The sequence below is a fragment of the Crocodylus siamensis genome, chromosome 1, assembly GCF_052110815.1.
Source record: "Crocodylus siamensis isolate JL-2025a chromosome 1, ASM5211081v1, whole genome shotgun sequence".
Taxonomy (NCBI): domain Eukaryota; kingdom Metazoa; phylum Chordata; order Crocodylia; family Crocodylidae; genus Crocodylus; species Crocodylus siamensis.
In genome coordinates, this window is record NC_143395.1 from 412,358,380 (window position 1) to 412,379,249 (window position 20,870).

At 47.0% G+C, this 20,870-nt stretch overlaps 1 protein-coding gene across 3 annotated transcripts in view; it reads left to right on the top strand.

Annotated features, from left to right (window-relative positions):
- NARS2 (asparaginyl-tRNA synthetase 2, mitochondrial) overlaps nucleotides 1–20,870 on the top strand; it is a 77,976-nt gene that overhangs the window by 14,364 nt on the left and 42,742 nt on the right. For 2 of the 3 annotated variants that reach the window (XM_090030689.1, XM_090030691.1), the window contains exons 5-6: nucleotides 3,754–3,834; nucleotides 14,776–14,876. In XM_090030689.1, coding sequence (XP_089886815.1) covers nucleotides 3,754–3,834; nucleotides 14,776–14,876 — 182 coding nt within the window. The remainder of the gene's footprint in view (nucleotides 1–3,753; nucleotides 3,835–14,775; nucleotides 14,877–20,870) is intronic. The other variant, XM_090030692.1, reaches the window with a different exon arrangement.

Below are 20,870 nucleotides of genomic sequence, written 5' to 3' on the forward strand. Positions count from 1 at the left end.
CCTCGCTTTCGATTGCTCCCTGCATGCACAGTGAGTATTTGGAGCTCACTGGCACTTTGGCACAGCTCTTGCTGGGAGCTCTGCATGTGTCATGAGCTCTGTGAGCTCACCGCTGGTTGGCACAAGCTCTGCTGCTTTCTAGCAGCTTCGGAGCCTGCTGCTCTTCACTCTCCCTTGAATTCAGCAAAAGGGGAGGGAAGGGGAGGAGCAGCTAGCAACGTGCAACCCCTGCTCGCACTCGGGTCTGAAGACTCAGCACCGCAGCTGCTCCTCCAGTCTCCTCCTTTCTCTAGTGCTGAATTTGGGAAGGGAAAAAGGGGTAGAGGAGCACAGAGCAGCAGCATCTGGAGTTGCTTCAAAGCAGGCACTCTGGGCAGACTGTGCCCTGGTGAGCTCCGAGCTCACAGCACACATGGAGCTCCCAGCCTGAGCTGCTGAGACCCCACTGGCATCTGAGGGTCTGCAGCCACTTCGTCAGCTCTGTGCGCAATGCGCATTTGTCACTGTGGATGCCACACCTCTAAGGGCGCACCCCCGTGGTGGATCTGCCCATAGACTGAGGTGACCAAGGCCATGTGCAGGTGTTACGTTCCAAGCAGGGCAATCGCCACTCCCGGTAGAAATTCTTTTGAACTGAAGCACTTCTGAGGTGTTTTTATTCACAAGTGCAACGCCACCATTTTCTTTGTGCTCACACACGTTTTGCCAGTTTATACAACTGGATGTGTCGCAGCACCAGGCAGTTTTCAAAATGCCCGGCGCTGCAGTGCTTGCACATGTAAAAATGCCCCAGGTTTCCACATTGTATGAATGGTTAATGTAGAATCTGATTTAAGGCAATCAAAACTCATAGTAGAAATGATATCTTTTATTAGACTGACAAGATTTTTGCAAAAAAAGTCTTTAATTACAAGAATTATTTTTTGCAAAAACGTTGGTCTAATAAAAGATATCATCTCTACTATGAGTCCTGATTGCCTTTTCCTGTAGACCAATACAGCTACAACCTGGATACCTAATCTGATTTAAATCAGTTCTTGTGTGTGACCACTTGGTGGCAGTATCTACAACATTTTAATTTCAGATGTTAGCAAAGAGATAGAGATAGTAAAATTCACCCTGAAACAGGTAATAAAGAACAGTGATAAGTGCTCTAATAATTAGAAATGGAAGAATAACATTCCGACAAACTAACTAATGCTATTACATCAAATAGTTTTCAGATATTTTCATTCTAATCTATGTGAAGTGTGTGTGTCCATTGTTATATTATTACAATTATTTCTTCTGGCTGTGTAATCTAGTCTGAGCATTTGCATACTAGAGTGCATATGACTTCACTGAATTAATTCTGGTTTGAAGGAAGCCAGTGTTTCTTAACCTAGTTTATGTGCAGTACTAGGGATATGCAGCAGGAGAGGAAAGAAATGGGGAAAAGAGAGGGGAAGGAAAAAAAATAAGAGCAGCTTTCCGTATGTCCCAGGCTGTGGGAGAGGGTGCAGTGTGGGTATAGTGATATAAAGTGCAGTCTTTTGTTACCTGTAACACAGTTGTAGGGGTACCCAGCAGCCTAACAAACTGCAAAGAAGTCCTAAATGTTTGAGAACCACTGAGCAAGAGCATGTGTGGGGTGGGATTTCTAAAATTCTGATTTAAAGTATGTTTTTTAAATTGTGCTTTTATTTTAGAAGCTTAACTAGATCTAAAGGGATTCTTGGAGACGGTGTATATTCAGATTTGGTCCCAGATTTAATATTGGGGGGGTAGCAATATCTAACATGCTCACTATGTAATTTTGACACCGTGGGAAGTGTTTCTTTTTAAAAGAAACAAGAAGTTCTCACGCGGTATTTGTAATCCAGATTTGCAATGTACAGGAATGCAAAAGTAAAAGTAGGGCATTTTCATGGTACAAAGTTGATGGTCCCATGCCGTCTTTAAGTCTTTTCTTGACTATTCCAGTATCAGTGCCGTATGAATATCCCTGCTCATCTTGAGGGCTGTGTTACTAGGAACAGTGAGACAACTGCAGCATGAATGTCTACCGTGCACCACTCTGAACTGGTGCAGGTTCACATTAGAGTCTGTGCTGCCCCCCTCACCATCTGCTTCATGGCTTTAGAATGGGAACCATCCCAGACCTTTCCATGGCAGGTGGACTCCTGGCTTCCTGTAATGACCCCTACTGTCAGGGTCCTTCTTCAAGCAGGGGGGCAATCTGCCACATGAAATAGCAATATCATGGTAGCAGTTGCCCTAAATTAGGCTTTCTTTCTATTAAGCACACATAACTGGGATAAAGTATGCCAGGAGGGTGTTTCTAGTATGAATTCTGCCAGGCTGGCAAGCCTGCATCTTGTACTGATGGATTCAAACCCTTCCCCCTCCTCCTGCCACCAGCAATGCTGGGTGTAGTGGTGAAGCATCATTTTGCCACCATAACTGCAGGTACACATGGGGCATCTGCCAGCACTGCTCTGGGGGTCAGGGGTCCCGCCTAAGACAGCGTGGCTGGCCCTGCTGCGGAGCTGTCATCACATCAGCTAAGAGCTAGGACTTATCTCTGGAGCAAGGGGGCATTTCTGCTCCCTCCCTCAGGGTGGCTATGTTGATATTGTTAAAGAAACCTAGTACCTTTTATTTGTCTAAAGCACTAACAGTAGCATGGTGTGGGCATTGTTAGTGCCAGGAGGCCTCCATCACAGCTGTGTTCCCTTTGTGCCAGGCACTGCCGGAGTCAGTCTTCAAATACAGAAAAGGTTGTTATAAAGAGTTAATAGTTCTGTGTCCACTGAGCTCAGACCAAGAAGTAATGGGCTTACGTTGCAACCACAGAGATTTAGGTTAACTACTAGGAAGAATTTGTGAACGCCAATAGTGGTTCAGCCCTGGAACAGATGACCTAGAGAGGCCGTAGAAGCTGTCACTGGAAGGTTTTTCAGTGTGAGGTAGACAGGCATTTGGCTGGAGTGGTTTAGACGGGGATGATCCTGCCTTGAGCAGAGGGTTGGACTAGAGTGACCCCCCGAGATCCTTTCAAGACCCGTTTTTCTGCAACTCTGAGATGCACAAGATCAGTTCCTGCTGCTTACAGTCAAACTGTGCTGCTCCTGGAGTCTCAGTTACCTGAGTTGCCTGAAGCTTTCAAGCCAAACATATGTCTTTCTAGGATTTTCAGTCCAGAGGTATTGAGTGTTCTGCTCCCAGCTCTGCCACTGCCTTGCTTTGCAGCCTGGTCAAAGCTACTTTATTTTTCAAAGTTGCTTTACAGTCAGACTTCTATTTAAAAGCCTGACTGCATGGAGACTTGGTTACCCTCCTTCTACAACAGAATAACACAAGCGGCATCCCTCTTCAGGGACAGGATTTACCCTAGAGAGACAATGCATGCATGCATGAAAAAACGTGCATTAAATACAGATGCTTACAAATCTAGCTGATGTTTAACCATGCCACAGATTGCTTCAGAGTGCAACTTGCAGGACGCAGAGAGCTTGCACCCTGGGGGCATGGGGCCTCCTATGCAGCTCAGTGGCAGGGTCTGTACAGTGCTGCATGTGGCCCATGTTGTTTGTGGTCCAGGGGTCATGTGGCTCCCCATCCATTCAGAAGATGAACAGTGCTGCCCTAAAATGGTGTGTGTGATGTTGGTTCTGGACAGGTGTAGGCATATCCTGATTTGTGCCTGTTGAAATCCTCCTTTGATTTGACATTTTCTGGATTGGCAACCCTTCCACGTCCTCTCTCTTTCAGGAGAATGGCTATGTGCACATCCATACTCCTGTCATTACATCAAATGACTGTGAAGGTGGTGGGGAGCTCTTCCAAATTAAGGTAAGTTGTGCTTGTAAAATTACTGTAACTGGTAGCTGCTAAAGGAACTTGGTCTTATAAATCCTATTTTCCCTGTTCTTCTGAAAGGGATTTTTAATCTACAGCAGTTTATCATGATCCTCACACTAACCACTGAAAGATGAAGCAGCTATTTCATCTTTTGAGTTAATTCTCTGCATTAACCAGCCTTATGTGCATTCATCTCTTTCTTTCTATCCCCGGTGTATGGAAAAACTTACAAAGGGCACAAGGAGGGGAGGGTGAGCAACTGTAACAAACAGGAAAATGTGGGTGGAAATGCACAAAAGATGGGAAAAGCCCTCGGGGATAGGCAGAACACCTGAAACTACTTTCAGCTCCTCCTGTGAATCTTCAAGCTGATCATATCCTCCTCCAAACCACAAAATGACGTCTGACATACGGGCATATTTTGCTGGTCCTTTTTTCTGCTGCCTTTTTCATTTATTTTCTTTTCTTCTTATTCTTCTCTAAGAGCTTCCCGTCCTCTTAGACTGAGCTGTGCTTTTTCACCTGGGTTGCCAAAAGAGAGCATAAAGACCTACAAATTGTCACTCTGGCTTTAGGACCTGCCAAAGCCCGCCGCATCCCCAGTGAAAAAACTGCTATGTGAATTTCTTTAGCCAGATTGCAATATTCTTCAAGTTCTCAGTAACCTTCCCCTTCCCAGTCGTGAGCAATGCGATCAACCCCTGTTATATTTGTCACTACGAAGAGTAGCATCTGCTTCTGCTTATTGGCTGCAGCCTTGCTGGTGAGTCATCCCAAAGCAAAACATTGTCAAGGTAATCTGCAGCTGCTCCTGCATTGTCATGTCTGGGTTCCTCTCTGCATATCAGGAATCTCAGCCTACTGCTTCTTCATGATGGAAAAACCTACCCACAGCACCCTCGCAGACCAGTTCAGAACAGCACATGGGCCAGCTTTTTTGTTTGCTGTGACAGCAAACTTGACTAGCCAGGCCAAACTGTTCCAGTGAATTGCAGCATCTCAGCAGAAACAAAAAATTGCTTCTGGCTGTTGCATGCGACTTAAGATGTGATGATAAACACATTAGACAGCTTACAGTTGTACAGCGTACCGAGTCATCTGTACAAGCTGTATCCACCCCTGCGCTTGATTGCATTAAGTCCTGCGAGTTTGCCTTGGAGATGGTTTAAGTTGCAGAAGCGTTCGTGCAGATCTTGGCTGGAGTGGCAAGAGTATGGGATTGCAAGTCTGCAAACTGTCAGGTGAGATGTGGGGCTGAGAGCCATGCACTCTGGGTTTTGTTTTGGGGTGTTGCCTGAGGGCGTTTGCAGAATGAGTTACTTATGATGCCTACCTTGGTGAAGTAAAATGAGATCTGTGATCAAAAGGAGTTGTACAAGTGTGAAATGGGATCCTGTTAAATGATGCATATAGCAGGAATGGTGCTTTAATTGCAGAGCTTCATGTATCTGCTAACCATTGGCAAGCAGGAAATTGATCCTGATTTCACTGGTTCTCTAATAATGCAAAATCCCCTTTCAAGGTCTCTGTCCAGATCTTCCTCAACCCTTCATGGAAGTGGTTCTGGATACCAGAGATCACATCTCTCCCTCCAGCCATTTCACTGTACAACGAAACTGCTCATCCCAACAAGCAAGGTTTTGGGGAGAGATCTTTTATTGGAGTACTTCACTGGAAAGGATGCTGAAGAAGGGCACTTTGTGTCCAAAAGCTTGTCTAACATCTCTCCCAACTGTACTGTTGGTCCACCAAAATATACCACCAAAACCTCTTGCTTCTCGCATGTTTCCTGGACTGTCGCAGCTACAATAACACTCCATCCCTACAGAGGATCTCAGCCTGCCCGCACTGGGGGCTACACAAGATCTGCCTTTTTACCCAAGCTTTTCCATGGCTGTTAGCTGCCTCAGAGTCACATGCCTACTCTTCTGCCCTGTCACTTGAACTAGCCCTTACTTTGCCTCTTGCATTGGGGTGTGGGGGATGCGTGTCCTTCTTATTTCTGACTGCTCCTCAGATATTATTGAGATGGGCCCCAATAGGAAAAGATGGATGTTAAAGGTTTCCCATCTATCTTCAGAACAGACTCTTTCTTTGAAAGAAAAAGACCCACAAAAATCCCAGGTCTTAATTTTTTTTAATGGTTGTAGTCTAAGTTAGTGCTGTTCAACCTTTTGATCCTGTCGGCTGGAGGAGTGGGTCAGGGCTGGTCTTCAGGCTGAATCAAGCCCTGTGTGTCAGGATTGGGCCCTGGGGCCTGGCAGTGCTTCTTGGCCCCTCTTCCCCTGTCATGCCAGGCTTGGTCCCCCTGGGCCTGGTACTGCTTCCTCCAGCACCTGTGTGCTGGGATTGGGCCCTGGGATCCAGTGCTGCCCTTGCACAGCTGTGTGCAATAAAATCCAGTGCATAGGGCTTGGGGCTCCCCATGGGCCTGGAAGTGCCACTGCCTTCCTACCACCAAATTACTGGACCTATGAGAAGCACTGCAGGCCAGAGGACACAGGGTTGCAGCCTGGATTTGGCCTGCAAGCCGAAGATTGAGCATCCCTGTTCTAAATATGTCTCTGCTATAAATCAGCGCACCTGTTGCTTCCTGAAGCTGCTTGTGCCTATAAACCATCTGGTGTCCATTATGGTCTTCAAGTCATAGGCAATGCAAAATAGACAAGACGCGGATTAGTTTCTCTGCTGTCACAGTCCTGCCAGTGTCACTCTTCTCCCGGGAGGGGAACGCAAGAAATACCGGAGCTGTGGCTGGATACATGGTGGCAGGACTCTGCTCAAGGCTCCTTCTGCCCCTGATGCTCACCTGCATCTCTCTTCCTCTGACAGGCAGCTTTAATCTTCTGAATAACGAGGCTGCCCGGGCCTGTGTAGTTCTGAGGGAGGGCAGGGAGAGAAGAGAGACTTTGGCATGTAATTAGAAGAGAGATGGAAAAATAACATCCTGCTTTTAAAATGAGGGACAGAGCCATGTGGCCCTTGGTATGTAGAGCTTTATAATCCAGCAGTCTTTGCATTTGTTTATATGTGCAATTTTCTCCTGGTCTTTGTTTGGCTTTGTGCAAGCTGATGATGCTGTGTGCAGCGCAGGGTGGGCTGTTCTCATGCTGGGACTGGGCATATGGATCCTTTCCTTTCCCATTGAGCAAACTGTTTAAGAAACTGTTGTAGGATTCTGGTACATTTGGGATAATTCATGCCCTATGTAACTGTGGGTTGGGATAATGAGGGAGCTTACCTGAGCTAGTTAAAACCAACTTTACAGGGAGGATGTTAGGCAGGTGCCACCTACAATTCTGTATATGTTGCAGTTTTTTCTCTTACTTCTAAATAGGCCTAGTTTACTGTAAACCACATCACTGATCTGTGCACTGCTCATGTCAAGAACCTGGTCAAGGATTACATGCTGTTTTCGTATTGCTCCATCAGGAAGTAGCTGTTATATAGAGGTCTCCCAGGAAGCTGACGTCCTAACTTACCGTGAGAGAAGCTGGATATAGTTTGATAACTTTTAGTGGATAAGCTTTGTAGGTGGGAGAGGTGTTGGACAAGCTTGTGGGCACACAGTGCTTCTTCACAGATCTGAAGAAAGATATGTTGTGTCTATAAGCTACTCCAACACCACTGTCATCTAAAAAGTTGGCCCAGTAAAAGATACTACTAAATAAATCCTGCCCCTCACATATTCCATGGTCCATCTTGCCTATAACAACCCTACAACACTTCTAGCATAGAAAGGGAAGAATCCTTCAACCAACATAACTGTTAGCTCACTGTTCCTTCAGGCCATCTTCGAATAACTCCTGTTGACACTAAAGAAGAACATAATTTTGGGGAGAAATTGGGTTTAAATGCAGCAGTCATCAATCAGATGTTTCTCTTCTCATCACTTACTGAGCTGTCACATGGACAGTGCAACTGTGAAGTGATACCAGAGAACTCGATTCTTTGGTTAACATGGGGTGGATTTTTGTGAAGGTGGAGGATGTGGTTGAATCAACAAAGGGTGGAACGGGGTGTGGCCCACAGCACTTCTTGGGCTGTCCTATTCTTGATTTCCAAAATCCTGCTTGATTGCAATCGAGCAGTCTCTGCTTACCTCTCTGTGCCAGCAAATCTAGCTGGTGTCAATGAGGTGCTCTCAAAGCTGAGGCAAATGCAACAGGGGAGACACAGCAGAATATAGCTCAGTCAGGCCTTGAGGTGCAGAGGTTCAGAGCTGGGAATCATGCCGCTTTTTTAGTAAAAGGCCTCGTGCTGGTTAGGGTCAAAATACCTGAGTGCAGTACAGTTCTACGCACTGATAGATGGGCCACGATGGGGTAGGGCAAGGTTCTCCCTCTTGCTAAATAGCGGGATTGCCATAAGCAAACTGAGCAGTGTCTGTTGTAGATCCTGTACAAGTTTTCCCCTCTGTTCTCTTCTGACGTAAAATGCAGAATCAAGCAGATTAATCTGTCCAGGAGCAAATCCAGCAGAATAAACATAAATACAAGGCGGACACCAAAAGGAGCCACTTAAGTCATTAGACACTCGAGAGGGAGAAGAACAAAACAGGTACTAAATCCAGTTGTTCCTGTGTTTAGAATTAGGATAAAAATTAGGACTGTTCAAAATTTCGATGGGCATTGCATTTCGAAGCTGTTCCGACACGTTTTGAGCTCGAAACAGCGAAATCGAAACGAAACAAAAGGCTTTGAAACAGATTCAAAACAAAATGAAGGCGTTCAAAATGTTTCAAAAGTTTTGAAAATTTTCAAGTTTCGAAGCGGGCTGGTGGTGGGGGAGAGCCAGGGCTATACTCCAAGCAGCTCCACCAGCCCCGTGGAGCTCAGCCCAGTGGCGGGAAAGTCAGTGGTGGAGCCGCTTGGAGCGCAGCCCTGGCCACTGGCTCTGCCCTGCCTCCCGCCGCTGGGCTGAGCTCCGTTGGGCTGGTAGAGCTGCTTGGAGCGCAGCCCTGGCTCTCCCCGGCCTTTGCAGGTCCCAGGCGGCAGCAGGAGCCTCCTTTCATCCTGAGCGCAGATCCGGGGACCTACACCCCCCTGGGAGGAGTCCAGCGCAGCCCTCCTGGGGGTGCGGGCCCCCAGATCTGCATGTGGGATGACAGGAGGTGGAGGCTGCCGCTGCCAGCAAATGACACGAGTCTTGCTTGTCAGCAACTTGGGGCACAGTTTTCCAGAAACCCCTGCACCTGTCTCCTTGAAACTTGGCAGGCTTCATGCCCTCAGAAGGGGCTACCATCCAAATTGGGCAAGAAATGACAAAGTTATAGGCGTTTTCATGATTCCCCATTATAGCCTATGGGCGAAAGGTCGAACCAGCATCAAAACAGTTTTGACGAAATGAAACAGAACAGCGCTTTTGAAATGACAACAGAACGAAGCGTTGTCCCTTTGAAACGGCGAAACAGAAGTCAAAACAAAACGGTGCTGTTTCGCGCAGCCCTACCCTTTGATGCTGACTTCTATCATATGCTCAAAGCTAAGAGGCTGGTTAGCAAAGACTTTTTCCCCTTTTGGTGTCTAGGCAATAGGGAGAACTTGAAAGGAAACAAGTGGTTACCCCTGGAATTTTGGATTTGGAAGAGGAATAAAAGTCCATCTGATGGCTACAGAAGCACCGGGAGATTTGGCATTTCAGGTTTGGGTTTTAGGCTGGGAATATAACAGCCCTCACACAGTGTTGTCATCTTCCTATTCCTGGTTTAGCCTTTCCTAGCAGTTGCATATCTCTTTGCCCCCCACCCCGCCATGCTGCTGTGTGAAGGACTTTAGGCAGCAGCACTTGGCAGAATCCCCTACCAGCCAAATGCAGCTTGACATCTCCTTGCTCTTGGGAGTCGTGTCCCTTTAAGACCTGTCAACCTCTTGTTTGGCATCTTGTGTCCTTTCCCCACCCCCTTCCTCCAGTCTCTTCCTGTTGCATCTCCTTCCCCACCACCTCCCTTAATTGTAGTTCAATTTGGGGTAGAAAACAAAAAGAAAGGGAAAATGAGGTGAAAGCTCTCTAAATAAACCAGCTCTCAGACCGTGGAGGTGACTGGATCCTGTGTGAACTGTCTGGCTGGCTTTCCTGTCTTTCCCCAAACACTGCATTCAGGGCTGTGCAGCCAGCAGGGGTGTGGATTTGCAGTGTGCTAGCTACAGCGCACAAACCACCTGGGTGGACACATTTAGTGCGTACAAAGTGCAAGCGGAGTCAGCTGCCTTGCACAGGGCCACTCTTACTGCACACTAGGAGTAGCCCAATGCAGGGGGCTTTGTGTAGAGAAGCTGGAGTAAATTCACACCTAAGCTTACCAAGCAATATCCCACCCATGTGGATCAGCTGCTGTTTTCTCTGCTCTTTTTCGTCTTGCATCCTGATGCCAAACTCTGCACCAGGTTCTCTTTATTCGAGTCAAGGTAGCAGTGCACAGACTTTTTGGCTGGCAGGCGAGACGGGCAGTGCCCAGTTGGTCTGCTGGCCAGATCTGGTGGGTGGTCCCGATCTGTCACCCAGGCTGGTCATAGTGGAGCCCCATCCAGCTGTATGGAGGGGAGTGGGGGGCAGCCAAGCTCCACAGTGGGGAGGGGGTATGGCCTGGTCCTGATACAGCTGGGGAGGCCAGGGTTGGAGGGAAGAGGGTGTGGCCCACCCCTGATTCAGCTGCGGGGGCGGGGTGGGGTATGGATGGCCCAGTCCTGATCCAGGTGTGGCGGGGAGAGTGGGGGCATGGTGTGGCCCCATCTTATCTTGTGGGGCTTGGAGTTTGAGTATTTGGCAGATGAGGAGGGTGGCAATATTAATTGCCACCTGTCCCCCACTGCCAAATTTCCCAACCTGGAGAGAGCCCAACAGGCTGGATACCATAGCCCCACCATGAGCCGCATTTGGCCTGCCAGCTGGAATTGGCCCGTCCCTGTCCTAAAGGATCTGGGGAGCAAGGAGGGAAGATTTGGGTCCATTAAGGAAATGGGTAGCTCAAGCATGGTGCACAGGGCTCCTGCAGTTCTGGTTGCGTTTGCATGCTGTGCCCATCACCCTGGTGTCCAAGGGCTCATTTGGAGAGAGATTAGAAATGAAAGCATTGATTTGCTTGGCAGTGTTATTCTTTGTGTTCTTGAATATAATGCTCCAGGTTTCTTGGGAGAAACTATTAAGGGCCCCGATTCTGCATCATCCATCTATTGGAACAGCGAATACACTAGAGCAAAAGGGTGGGTCCTCAGTGATAGGTCTCTTGATTTGCTTCAGCTGAGTTTCTCACCCAGAAACCAGGCCTAGGTGGAGGTCAACTGTCCTTTGCTAGAAGAAGGGAGATGCAGACTTCACCACTCTTTAAACACGAACAGCAGGGCTTTGGGAAGAGCACTCCAAGCTAATGAGAGAAACGGAGACTTGAAGAATAGCAAACACTCTCGACACATAAATGTGCATAGCTTTAGCAGCTTCCCTGGGAAGCAGCAGTTCCTTCCATGGTGCAGGTTGAGAAATAAGACTGCGACGGGTCCCATGGCATCATTGGGCAGAGCTAGGGGCCTCGCATGCAGCCTGGTATGTAAACCTAGGCACCTAAATTTATTTTTAGCACCAAGGTAACCGTCCTGAATTTCTTCCCTCCAAACCCTGCTCCCAAATAACATCTTTCCAGAGCACGGGGGAGGAGGGGCGTGCTCTGATTGTCCCAGTCCTCTGAAAAACAGTCCACTGATTTAAGCACCTAAGTGAAGTTAAATGGACTCCTGGCTCGTTCCTGTAGACAATGAGGTCACCACTGACACCAGATTCTGTTCTTCTCGTCTTCATCTGTCAAGGTCTGAGTTTGAGTTTCCCCTACATCTGAATTCAGGTGTCAGTAGGTACAGCAGTCATCCCTGGGGGAAAAAGCATAGGAGCAGTAGTAGTGTTGCAGTGCACCATTTGGTACAGTTTCATCCAGAGGGCATAGAAGGCCACGTTCCCCTGCAGGAGAAATCTGAGGTGTAGCAAAATGTCTCCCCGCAGGGTGGAAATTAGCTGTTGCCGTTACCTTTTAGAAAGCCCTTTAGGATCAAAAATAGTCCCAAGCAACTGGGACATTCATGTCTTGCCCAAAAGGACCGGGGAGGCATACTGCATTGCAGAAAGGAACATGCTTTGTTGACTTATAAGGAAGCTAACCTCCTGCTGGGGATGGAGGAATGGCATCAAGTCCAGGCTTCACTATTGCAAATCATTAGGACATATAACATCTTCTGTGTATTTTTTTCATTAAAAAAAAAGAAAGAAGAGGAAATCTAGTGATGGGGCATAATTAAAATCAAGGAAGGAGGTAAAGGAGAGGATCTTTACTGGAGGTACTAATGGGAAACCGTTGTGGGTTTGGTTTTTAGGGGGTGGGCGTTAACATGGATACGGACATAATCAACTAGAAACTGGAAGGGAAGCCTGATCTCTCCCCAGAAAACAAATTAAGTTAGAATCATAGAAAAACTGTGCTGGCAGGGCCCTGATGATGTTGTCCTGCCTCTGGTCAAGGCAGGCTCCATCCCCGTCATGTGTCTTTCTATCCTGCTCTTAAAACTTTCAGGATGGAGACTCCACAGTCTGGGTAACCTGTTCCAGAGTTGAATCACCCTCATAGCAAGAAAGATGATCCTAATATCCACCCTAAATGTCCCTTGTAATTTAGGATTGTTGCTATTTGTCCTGTCCCCTGTGGACACAGTCTAGTCTATTGTAATCATCTTAATCGCTCCCCTTCATGTATTTGAAGACTATTGGCAAATACAGTCTTTTATATCTATTGCATGACATAAAGGAAACAATATGTTTAAAATACAAGCTAATTTTAAAAAGGATGCATTTGGTCATGGTACAAAGCTATTCATTAAAGCAATATCCACCAGCTTTTATTTTATTTTTAATTTCATGCCTAAATAAAAAATTATCTATGGTCCTGTCTTAAAAGGCTTTCTTCTTTTTGCTTTTGCAGCATCAAACCACCAAACCAGCTTAAATCTTTCAGAGTGATTTTTGTGTTACAAAATGTCCATTGACCTGAAAAGATGTGCGAAAACTGGAATGAAAGGGCAATTGTTTCTCAGTCTCTGTGTAATGTTTAATCTGTGAGGTTTCCAATTTCATATTGTTGCCTTTTTTTTTTTTTCCAAAGCTAGAATAACAATGAAGACTTGACAAAATATTCCATTCCCCCTTTTTTTTCCCCCTCAGGTTTTTGTAGATCTTGTGTGTAATGGAAACAAATATTTCTGTCTGTGAAAGGAAAATAACACTAATTTAAAAAGCCTTTATTAAACTTGAGGTACCTGCCGTGGATGGAAAACACTCCCTGGCGTTTCAAGAACAATGCTGTGTGAAGCCAAAAATGCTCTAACAGAAGAAATACTTAGATTTTTTTTCCCTTCTTTTATCTTTTTATGGAAGAATGGGCTAGTGAGAGTGGCTGAGATAATCTGGCTTTGTTCCTCTGTCTACCTTTTGGTGGCACTGAGGTTTTCAATGCTGTCTTTTAATTTTGCATGCCTCTGTCCACACCTTAAAAATAAAGGACTATTTTTCCTCCCTTCCCCAGCCCCTGAGTGGTTGTGAGAAGCCACAGCTTGAAGTAGTTGTGTATGCTCATCTTCAAAGCCCCAGTTTGGACAATCTGAGTGCTCAGTATTAGAGGTTGTTACTGAAACCTAGGCTGACTCTTCTTTATGAGAGAGCTTCTTCCTTCGTAAAATAGGAAGAGTGCTTTATCCTCCCTGTGCTTTCTCCCCAGTTGTGGTCCAGCTGGCTGTTGGCTCTCCTGCTATAGCCCAGCTGTTTGATCCTCTCCAAACATAAGTTGTACGCTCGTGTGCTGACTCCTGTAAATTGCACGACCATTTACATAGACTCAGGGCAAACTTCTGAGGCTCTGATTCACTTCTAGGCCTGTAGGCTTGAAGTGAACAGTCAGGGTGTCCAGACTGTGGAATAAGCTCCTTCCAGAGGTGGTGCAGTCACCTACCCTGGAAATCTTTAAGAGGAGACTGGACGGACACCTCGCTGAGGTCACCTGACCCCCAGTTGCCTTTCCTGCTTGGTGCAGGGGGCTGCACCTGATGATCTTCTGAGGTCCCTTCCAGCCTTACAATCTATGAATCTGTGTTGCTAAGGCAGGAAGCTGCCCATTTACTTGCCCTGGTGACAAGGGTGTTACACATGGCTCTGAGCATCCCTTACCATGTCCCATGCCTCGCAGATGTTTCTCCAGTGGCTCAGGCTGGGATCCAAGCTCTGCAGTTTCACATGGGACTCTCGCTCCCCAGCGGAGCTTGTGGTCCCAGTGCCCTGATACTGGGCTCTTTTCATTCAAACTCCAGCCTCCAAGCCCACACTGTGGGATCAGCCCTGTCCCCCTGGGCTACAACCCCTTATCCATTTGCCCGGGAGCTTTGCTAATAGCTCCCCAAGGCTCAGGGCCCCATCCTGCTGGAGCCCCGCTCCCAGCTCCCTATTGCAGCCTCATGCTTACAGTGAGCCTGGGTGCAGGTCCAGGTCCTTCCACCTGATTTCCTGTGAGTCTGGGCTTCCCCTGCTGCATCTCAATACCCACCAGGGATGTAGGGGCTGAGGTTATAAGGCACCCCATACTAACCTTTCACTGGAGAGGCAACTGGCCTGGCATTTCTGGGGAACTGGCCCACCACGGGCAGTTCCCAGGAGGCCATCCTGCCCCAACAAGGTGCAGCTTTCTGTCATGCCCAGGACAAGGAGCCAGACCTTGCCAGAAGACGCTCCCAGTGTACATAGGTCCATGGAGCATAAGTGTATACCTTGTACTGTTGGATCTTATCCTTATCTTCACTTGGATTAAGGTTCCTGGGGAGGTGAGAGGTGGTAAATAGTGAAGCAGGAGGTATGTTCCTTAACTAACACTTGACAATCAATGTCTGTTGTGCGTGCCTGATTTTACAGACAGCAAATAAAGTAAAGGAACATGAAGGGGAGTCCCATTTCTTCAAAGTTCCTGCTTTCCTGACGGTCTCTGGACAGCTCCATCTGGAAGTGATGGCTGGGTAAGAAAAGATGGTAATCTCATCTGTTGCTTTATGGCAGTGCCATGAATCTTGGTCAGAGCCTCTGTTTGATGGGCATGTTATGTATTTTGCATCTGGCATGGGATTGCTAAGCACCCAGGTGATCAGTGTTGCTGATGGAAAGTCCAACTCCAGTTTTTTGGATAGGGCTGGATCCTTTTGAATTCTGTTCTGAGGGGCAGGATATAAATTAAAGCATGCTTCTCTCCATCCATCATAAGGTACCCACTGGCTCAGTAGGAAGGTCCACAAAGACTAAGTGGTGGTGGTATTTATTTTAAATCCTCTGGTCCCATCCAGCATCTCCCAGTTGCAAAGCCTGCTTCTGCTCATTTTTTTCCTGATCTTGCATTTCTTTTTGTTCTCCCCTTCCTTTGCCTCTCTGTGTCACCTCTTTCCTTCCCTTTGCATCTCCTCCCATGCAGCAATTTACCAGAATAACCAGGTGCCTGGTTCACAGGCTCCACAGTAAAGGGGAGCACTGTGGAGGGGATGGGCAGCACAACACAGGTCTGTGCCACTCATCCTCCATGATAGACCAGACCTTCGCAGGCCAGGTCAGACCTCTTCCCAGACCAGATTGAGTCCATGGGCCATGGGTTGTCAATCCTTCTTTTTCTAGTGCTGTCAGTAGGTTTCAGCGTTAACATCCCAGTTTGATTGGTAAGGAAGGTGCGCATTCACACCTACCAGAACCACAGCTTGTCTGGTGCCAGGGCTCATCTCTACACTAATTTTTCTTGCAGTCAGGCAGCTGGTGGGTGTGAGCCCATGAACAATATACCATGGAATAAAAGGGATGAGGATTTACCGTTCCCCTGCAGCTCTGCAGGAGCTCGCTGTGTGCAAGCTCTTACCTTTGGTAAGCAGGAGCTATTCCATAGCAACTTAATACTCAGTGAAACAAAAGGGGTAAGGTAGTGGTTTAGCTTCCTGTCACTGGGCTGAGAGCATGCTCATGGGCAGTTGTCATGGAACAGCTAATATATGAGATCTCCTCACCCCCTTTTACTCTGCATTATATTTTTGTATACCCACATCTTAATCAGAAGATTGACCCAACAGTGTTAAATCGCTGCAACCTCTCGAGTGTGGATCTGGTTCTGTTGATGTAAATATGCTTCATCCATACTGCAGTGATTTAACCAAGTCTGTTTGCCTGCTGATTGAATTAACTCTGGCCAGGTTTGGAAAGACAGCACCCAGTGAGTTTAACTCTCTCAGTACCCAGTGAGTGCAGTCTTGGCAACTGTGGCAAAACAGAAACTGCTGGTTTAAACAAAAATCTAGTTCCTGTGGGATGGAAATATGCAGGCCTGTCCATAAAAATATGTGTGTGTTCTGCGTCCAGCCCATAAGCCAGGTGCTTGAAAACTCAGAATAAAGAGAATGAACTTGGGAGTCAAAAGCCTTGTGTCTTCTTATGGAGTTCTAGGCATATTTGCTGTGTGACCTTGGCTAGGATGCTCTTGGTTTGCCCACAGAAAAAACTAGATTTATCTGCTTCAGGCTATTATTATTAAGTTTAACTCACTAAAAGCAGTGCAGTTGCAATCCCATTGCAGTTTGTGAGGGTTTTGCTGTAGATTTTAGTGGGACTAGGATGCCATCCTTGGAGATCAGTGGATATGCGAGATACCATAGATGAAATTGGACTCCTGACTTGCACATGCTCCTTTCCAATAGCCTGCCGGATCAGTCAGGGTCAGCTGAGATGCTAACACTACTGATCCCTAAATTTCCTATTAGGATGTCTTTGAAACACTCCCAGGCATGTTGCCCATGCTGTTGGGAGAGAAGTAGAGCTCATCTTGGCAGCCAGAGGCTGTTGTATTGTCTCTGGCATTTGCTTGAGGAGTTGCCGAAAGGGCGCAAGGGTGATTTTCATAGATTTCATAGACATGAGGGATGGACGGGACCTCGGGAGATCATCGAGTCCAGCCCCCTGCCCAAAGGGCAGGAAGTCAGCTGGGGTCATAGGATCCCAGCAAGATAAGCATCCAATTGACTCTTGAAGGTGTTCAATGTAGGTGCTTGAACCACCTCCGCTGGCAGACTGCTCCAGACCTTGGGGGCTCGGACAGTAAAGAAATTCTTCCTTATGTCCAGCCTGAAACGGTCTTGCAGGAGTTTGTGACCGTTCGACCTCGTCATCCCTTGGGGCGCTCTGGTGAACAGACGTTCCCCCAGATCCTGGTGGTCACCCCTGATAAACTTATAGGTGGCCATCAGATCACCCCTGAGCCTGCGCTTTTCCAGGCTAAAGAGTCCCATGGCTCTCAGCCTGTCATCGTAAGATCTGTTTTCCTGACCTCTGATCATGCGCGTGGCTCTCCTCTGGACTCTCTCAAGCTTCTCCACATCCTTTTTGAATTGTGGAGCCCAAAACTGGACGCAGTACTCCAGCTGTGGCCTCACCAAGGCTGAGTACAAGGAGAGAAAGACGTCCCGGGATTTGCTCGAGAAGCATCTATGGATGCAAGCCAGCGTTTTGGTCGCTTTACTAGCTGCAGCATCGCATTGCAGGCTCATGTTCATCTTGTGGTCAATGATGACCCCCAAGTCTCTTTCTTCTGTAGTGCTATCCAACGTAGCGCTGCCGAGCCTATAAGGATGCTGCAGGTTTTTCCTCCCAAGGTGAAGAGCCTTGCATTTTTCGGTGTTAAACACCATGAGGTTCTCATCCGCCCATTTGCTGAGCTTGTCCAGGTCAGCCTGGATCACCCGCCTATCTTCTGGCGTGGATGCTTTGCCCCAAAGTTTGGTGTCATCGGCGAACTTGGCCAGTCCACTCCTGACTCCAGTGTCCACATGATTAATGAAGATGTTGAACAGTATGGGTCCAAGGACAGAGCCTTGAGGGACCCCACTGGTCACAGGCCACCACGATGAGTGACTGCCATCAATTACAACCCTCTGGGTCCGACCATGGAGCCAATTTCCCAGCCAGCGGATCGTGGTGGAGCCAAGGCCACAACTGGCCAGTTTGGCCAAGAGGTGATCATGGGATACCAGATCAAAAGTTTTTTTGAAGTCAAGATATATGACATCAATCTCTTCTCCCTCGTCCAGGTGATAGGTCACCTGGTCATAGAAGGAAATGAGATTGGTCAAACAAGACCTACCCGCAACAAACCCGTGCTGGCTGTCCCTTAGGATGTTAGCCTGGGCCAGTCCCTCAAGGATGGCCTCCTTAATAAACTTTTCTAAGATCTTCCCCAGGATAGAAGTCAGGCTAATGGGCCTGTAGTTAGCCGGATCCACTCTCCTCCCTTTCTTGAAGATCGGCACCACATTGGCCTTCTTCCAGTCTTCGGGCACTGCACCAGAGCGCCAGGAGTTTTCAAAGATCCGTGCCAGGGGCTGGGCTATGACGCTCGCCAGCTCCTTGAGTACCCTGGGGTGCAGATTGTCAGGGCCGGCTGACTTGAAGGTATCCAGCTTCTCGAGATGTTCCTTCACGAGGTCAGCATTGATGGAGGGTAGGGAATCCCCATCACCCGGATCTCCCTGTCCCATAGCAGGCATGGGCGTCCCATGGGACTGATGAAAGACTGACGCAAAGTACCTATTTAATAGGTTGGCTTTTTCCTGGGCGTCAGTTGTCAGATGCCCCATCTGGTTTAGCAGGGGTCCAACGTTGCCCTTGCTTTTCGTCCGGCTCCCCACATATCTGAAAAAGGACTTTTTGTTGTCCTTGATGCCTGAAGCTAGTTGGAGTTCAGTTGCAGCCCTGGCTTTCCTGGTTTGCTCCCTGCAGGACCGGACCAGTGCAGAATAATCCTCCTTGGCGGTGAATCCCGTCCTCCATCCTTTGTAGGCTTTTTGATGTGAGAGAGCTTTGGTTATATGGTGTTTTATTTGTGCACCGGTGAAAAGCAAGTATTTGTATGTGAACCTGGGATTATCTTGCATTCACCCCTGACCTTTATTGAAGGGCATACTGTTGTAAATCAAAATAAGCATGCTGTCAAATTCTTAAGTTAAAAGGCCATCTCACTGTTATGTTAGATCCCTTTCTTCAAATGCCGCATTGCCTGGCACAGGACAGAGGATTAAATCGGACAAATAAAGGGCCCTTTCATCTAAATATTGCTTCAGTAATGTTCTTATACCCCTCATTTTCTAAAGGGACCAAAACATGGAGCCTTTCATCGTACAGTACATTATACTACAGCTTCATGCTCTATTCTGCAATAACAAGTTGTTTTTCTAGGCATTTTAAATGGATCGAATAGCAACTAAATTTAGATGAGCTATATTTGCTTCTGGTGATGTGTGGTTGTTCCGTGAACCTGCTCCTCTTATTTTTTTTAAGCACAACATGTTTTTGAGGCTTAGAACTAAAATGTTATTGAATAGCTTTAGTCATCAAAATAGATGGAATGAAAAGTCCATGTGGATTTTAAAATATCAATCATAGTGATGCGTCACAGTGAAATTAAGGTATTAACCCTTAAAGTACGGGCTCATCCTCCAGGGTAAACGAGTTGTTTACAAAAATGGTAAGAAATGTTGAAAAGAAAGGACTCTCTCTCTCTCTCTCGCTCTAGTTATTTTTCAATTAAAAACTAACGCTGGCCAAAACCAGAAAAAATAGGTTGCGTTTCTGGTTCTTGAAAACCAAACATGTCTTTTGTCAAACTAAAAAAACATTTGAAAGATTAGAATTTTCATTTCCAGAAAATGGCATTTTTCATAAATGATGCTTTCAGCTGAAAAATATGGGTTACTGTATCGTATAGTATAGTGTAGATTCTTATGGGCTGATGGATTTCTATGGATTTGGGAGGAGAGAGGTGGGCAGCCATGTCCGGAAGGCCGTATCTGATCTACCCAGATACTGTCCTTCCTCCTGCCACTTCAGGTCCTGCTTTGGGAACTGGGCCTGTTAAAATGTGGGGGAACAACAGATGTGGAAGAAAGAAGTGGCAGAAGTGTCCGTTCGGTAATAGCAGGGCTTGGGAGAAGACCCTGAGAGATATAGGAGAGAACATCGAAGGGCTGGCTGCAAGTGGCTTTGGGTTGGAGAGTACTAAGCAGCTTAGAGCAAACAGATCTTTTGTCAGTAAATTGTCTCTGAATTGCTCCCTTTTCTGCATCTCATTGGGCAAGGCAACATATGCTCATAGGACAGAGCAATAAATTCTGGTGCATATCAAGCTGGAGCTTATTGCTCTCAGGTATCCGTTTACATGTATACCTGGGACTGTAGCACATTGATCCAGGTGAAAGCAACCCTGGCTGGCAGGGGGCCCAGGGGTCAGCTTGCCTGCCCAGGGCTGCTTTGCACCAGCTCAGCGTGCAGTGGAGAGGCTGGCTGGGGCATGAGGGTGCTCCAGTCCAGGTCTAGCTGGCAGGCACTGAAGCACCCTCATGCCCCAGCAGTGTCTACATGTGCATAAAGAACTCCGCTGCAGGATAGCACTTGTATTTACAAGTACTATCATGTGGCAGAATTGATTAGTTTAATCTGCCCTATTAGCAACACCCATACAGATGGTGACATTTTACTGCAGATGTAATTAACTCTGCAATAGCTGGGTGCTTTGTTTATATACCAGCTAGCACAGTGCGTTCAGGCGCCACAGCAGTAATCATCATTGAGCAGTATGACCAGCATTCACCACTTCCAGGTCTCTCTTTCTCCCTTTTTCTCAAAGAATTAAAATGATGGGTTTTAGGAATACATTTTATAAAGGCTGTGTTGTGTGTGTTTGGCATTGAAGGCAAAGTCGCACAAACATAACTCCCGTCTCCTTCTATGGGACTGGATTTTGCAAGGTGACTGTGAGAGGTTGAACATTATTGCTTCAGTAACTTCATTTAGTACTGATTTAGTAACCCTATTTGTAGAAATGCTCATTTCATTATTGTTCTTCACACTGGCTGTATCTTGGTTAGCCACATTGCATCTCTGAATCATCGCTTTTTGACCATGGACCCTGTGCTTACTAGATCTCCAGAGGTGTC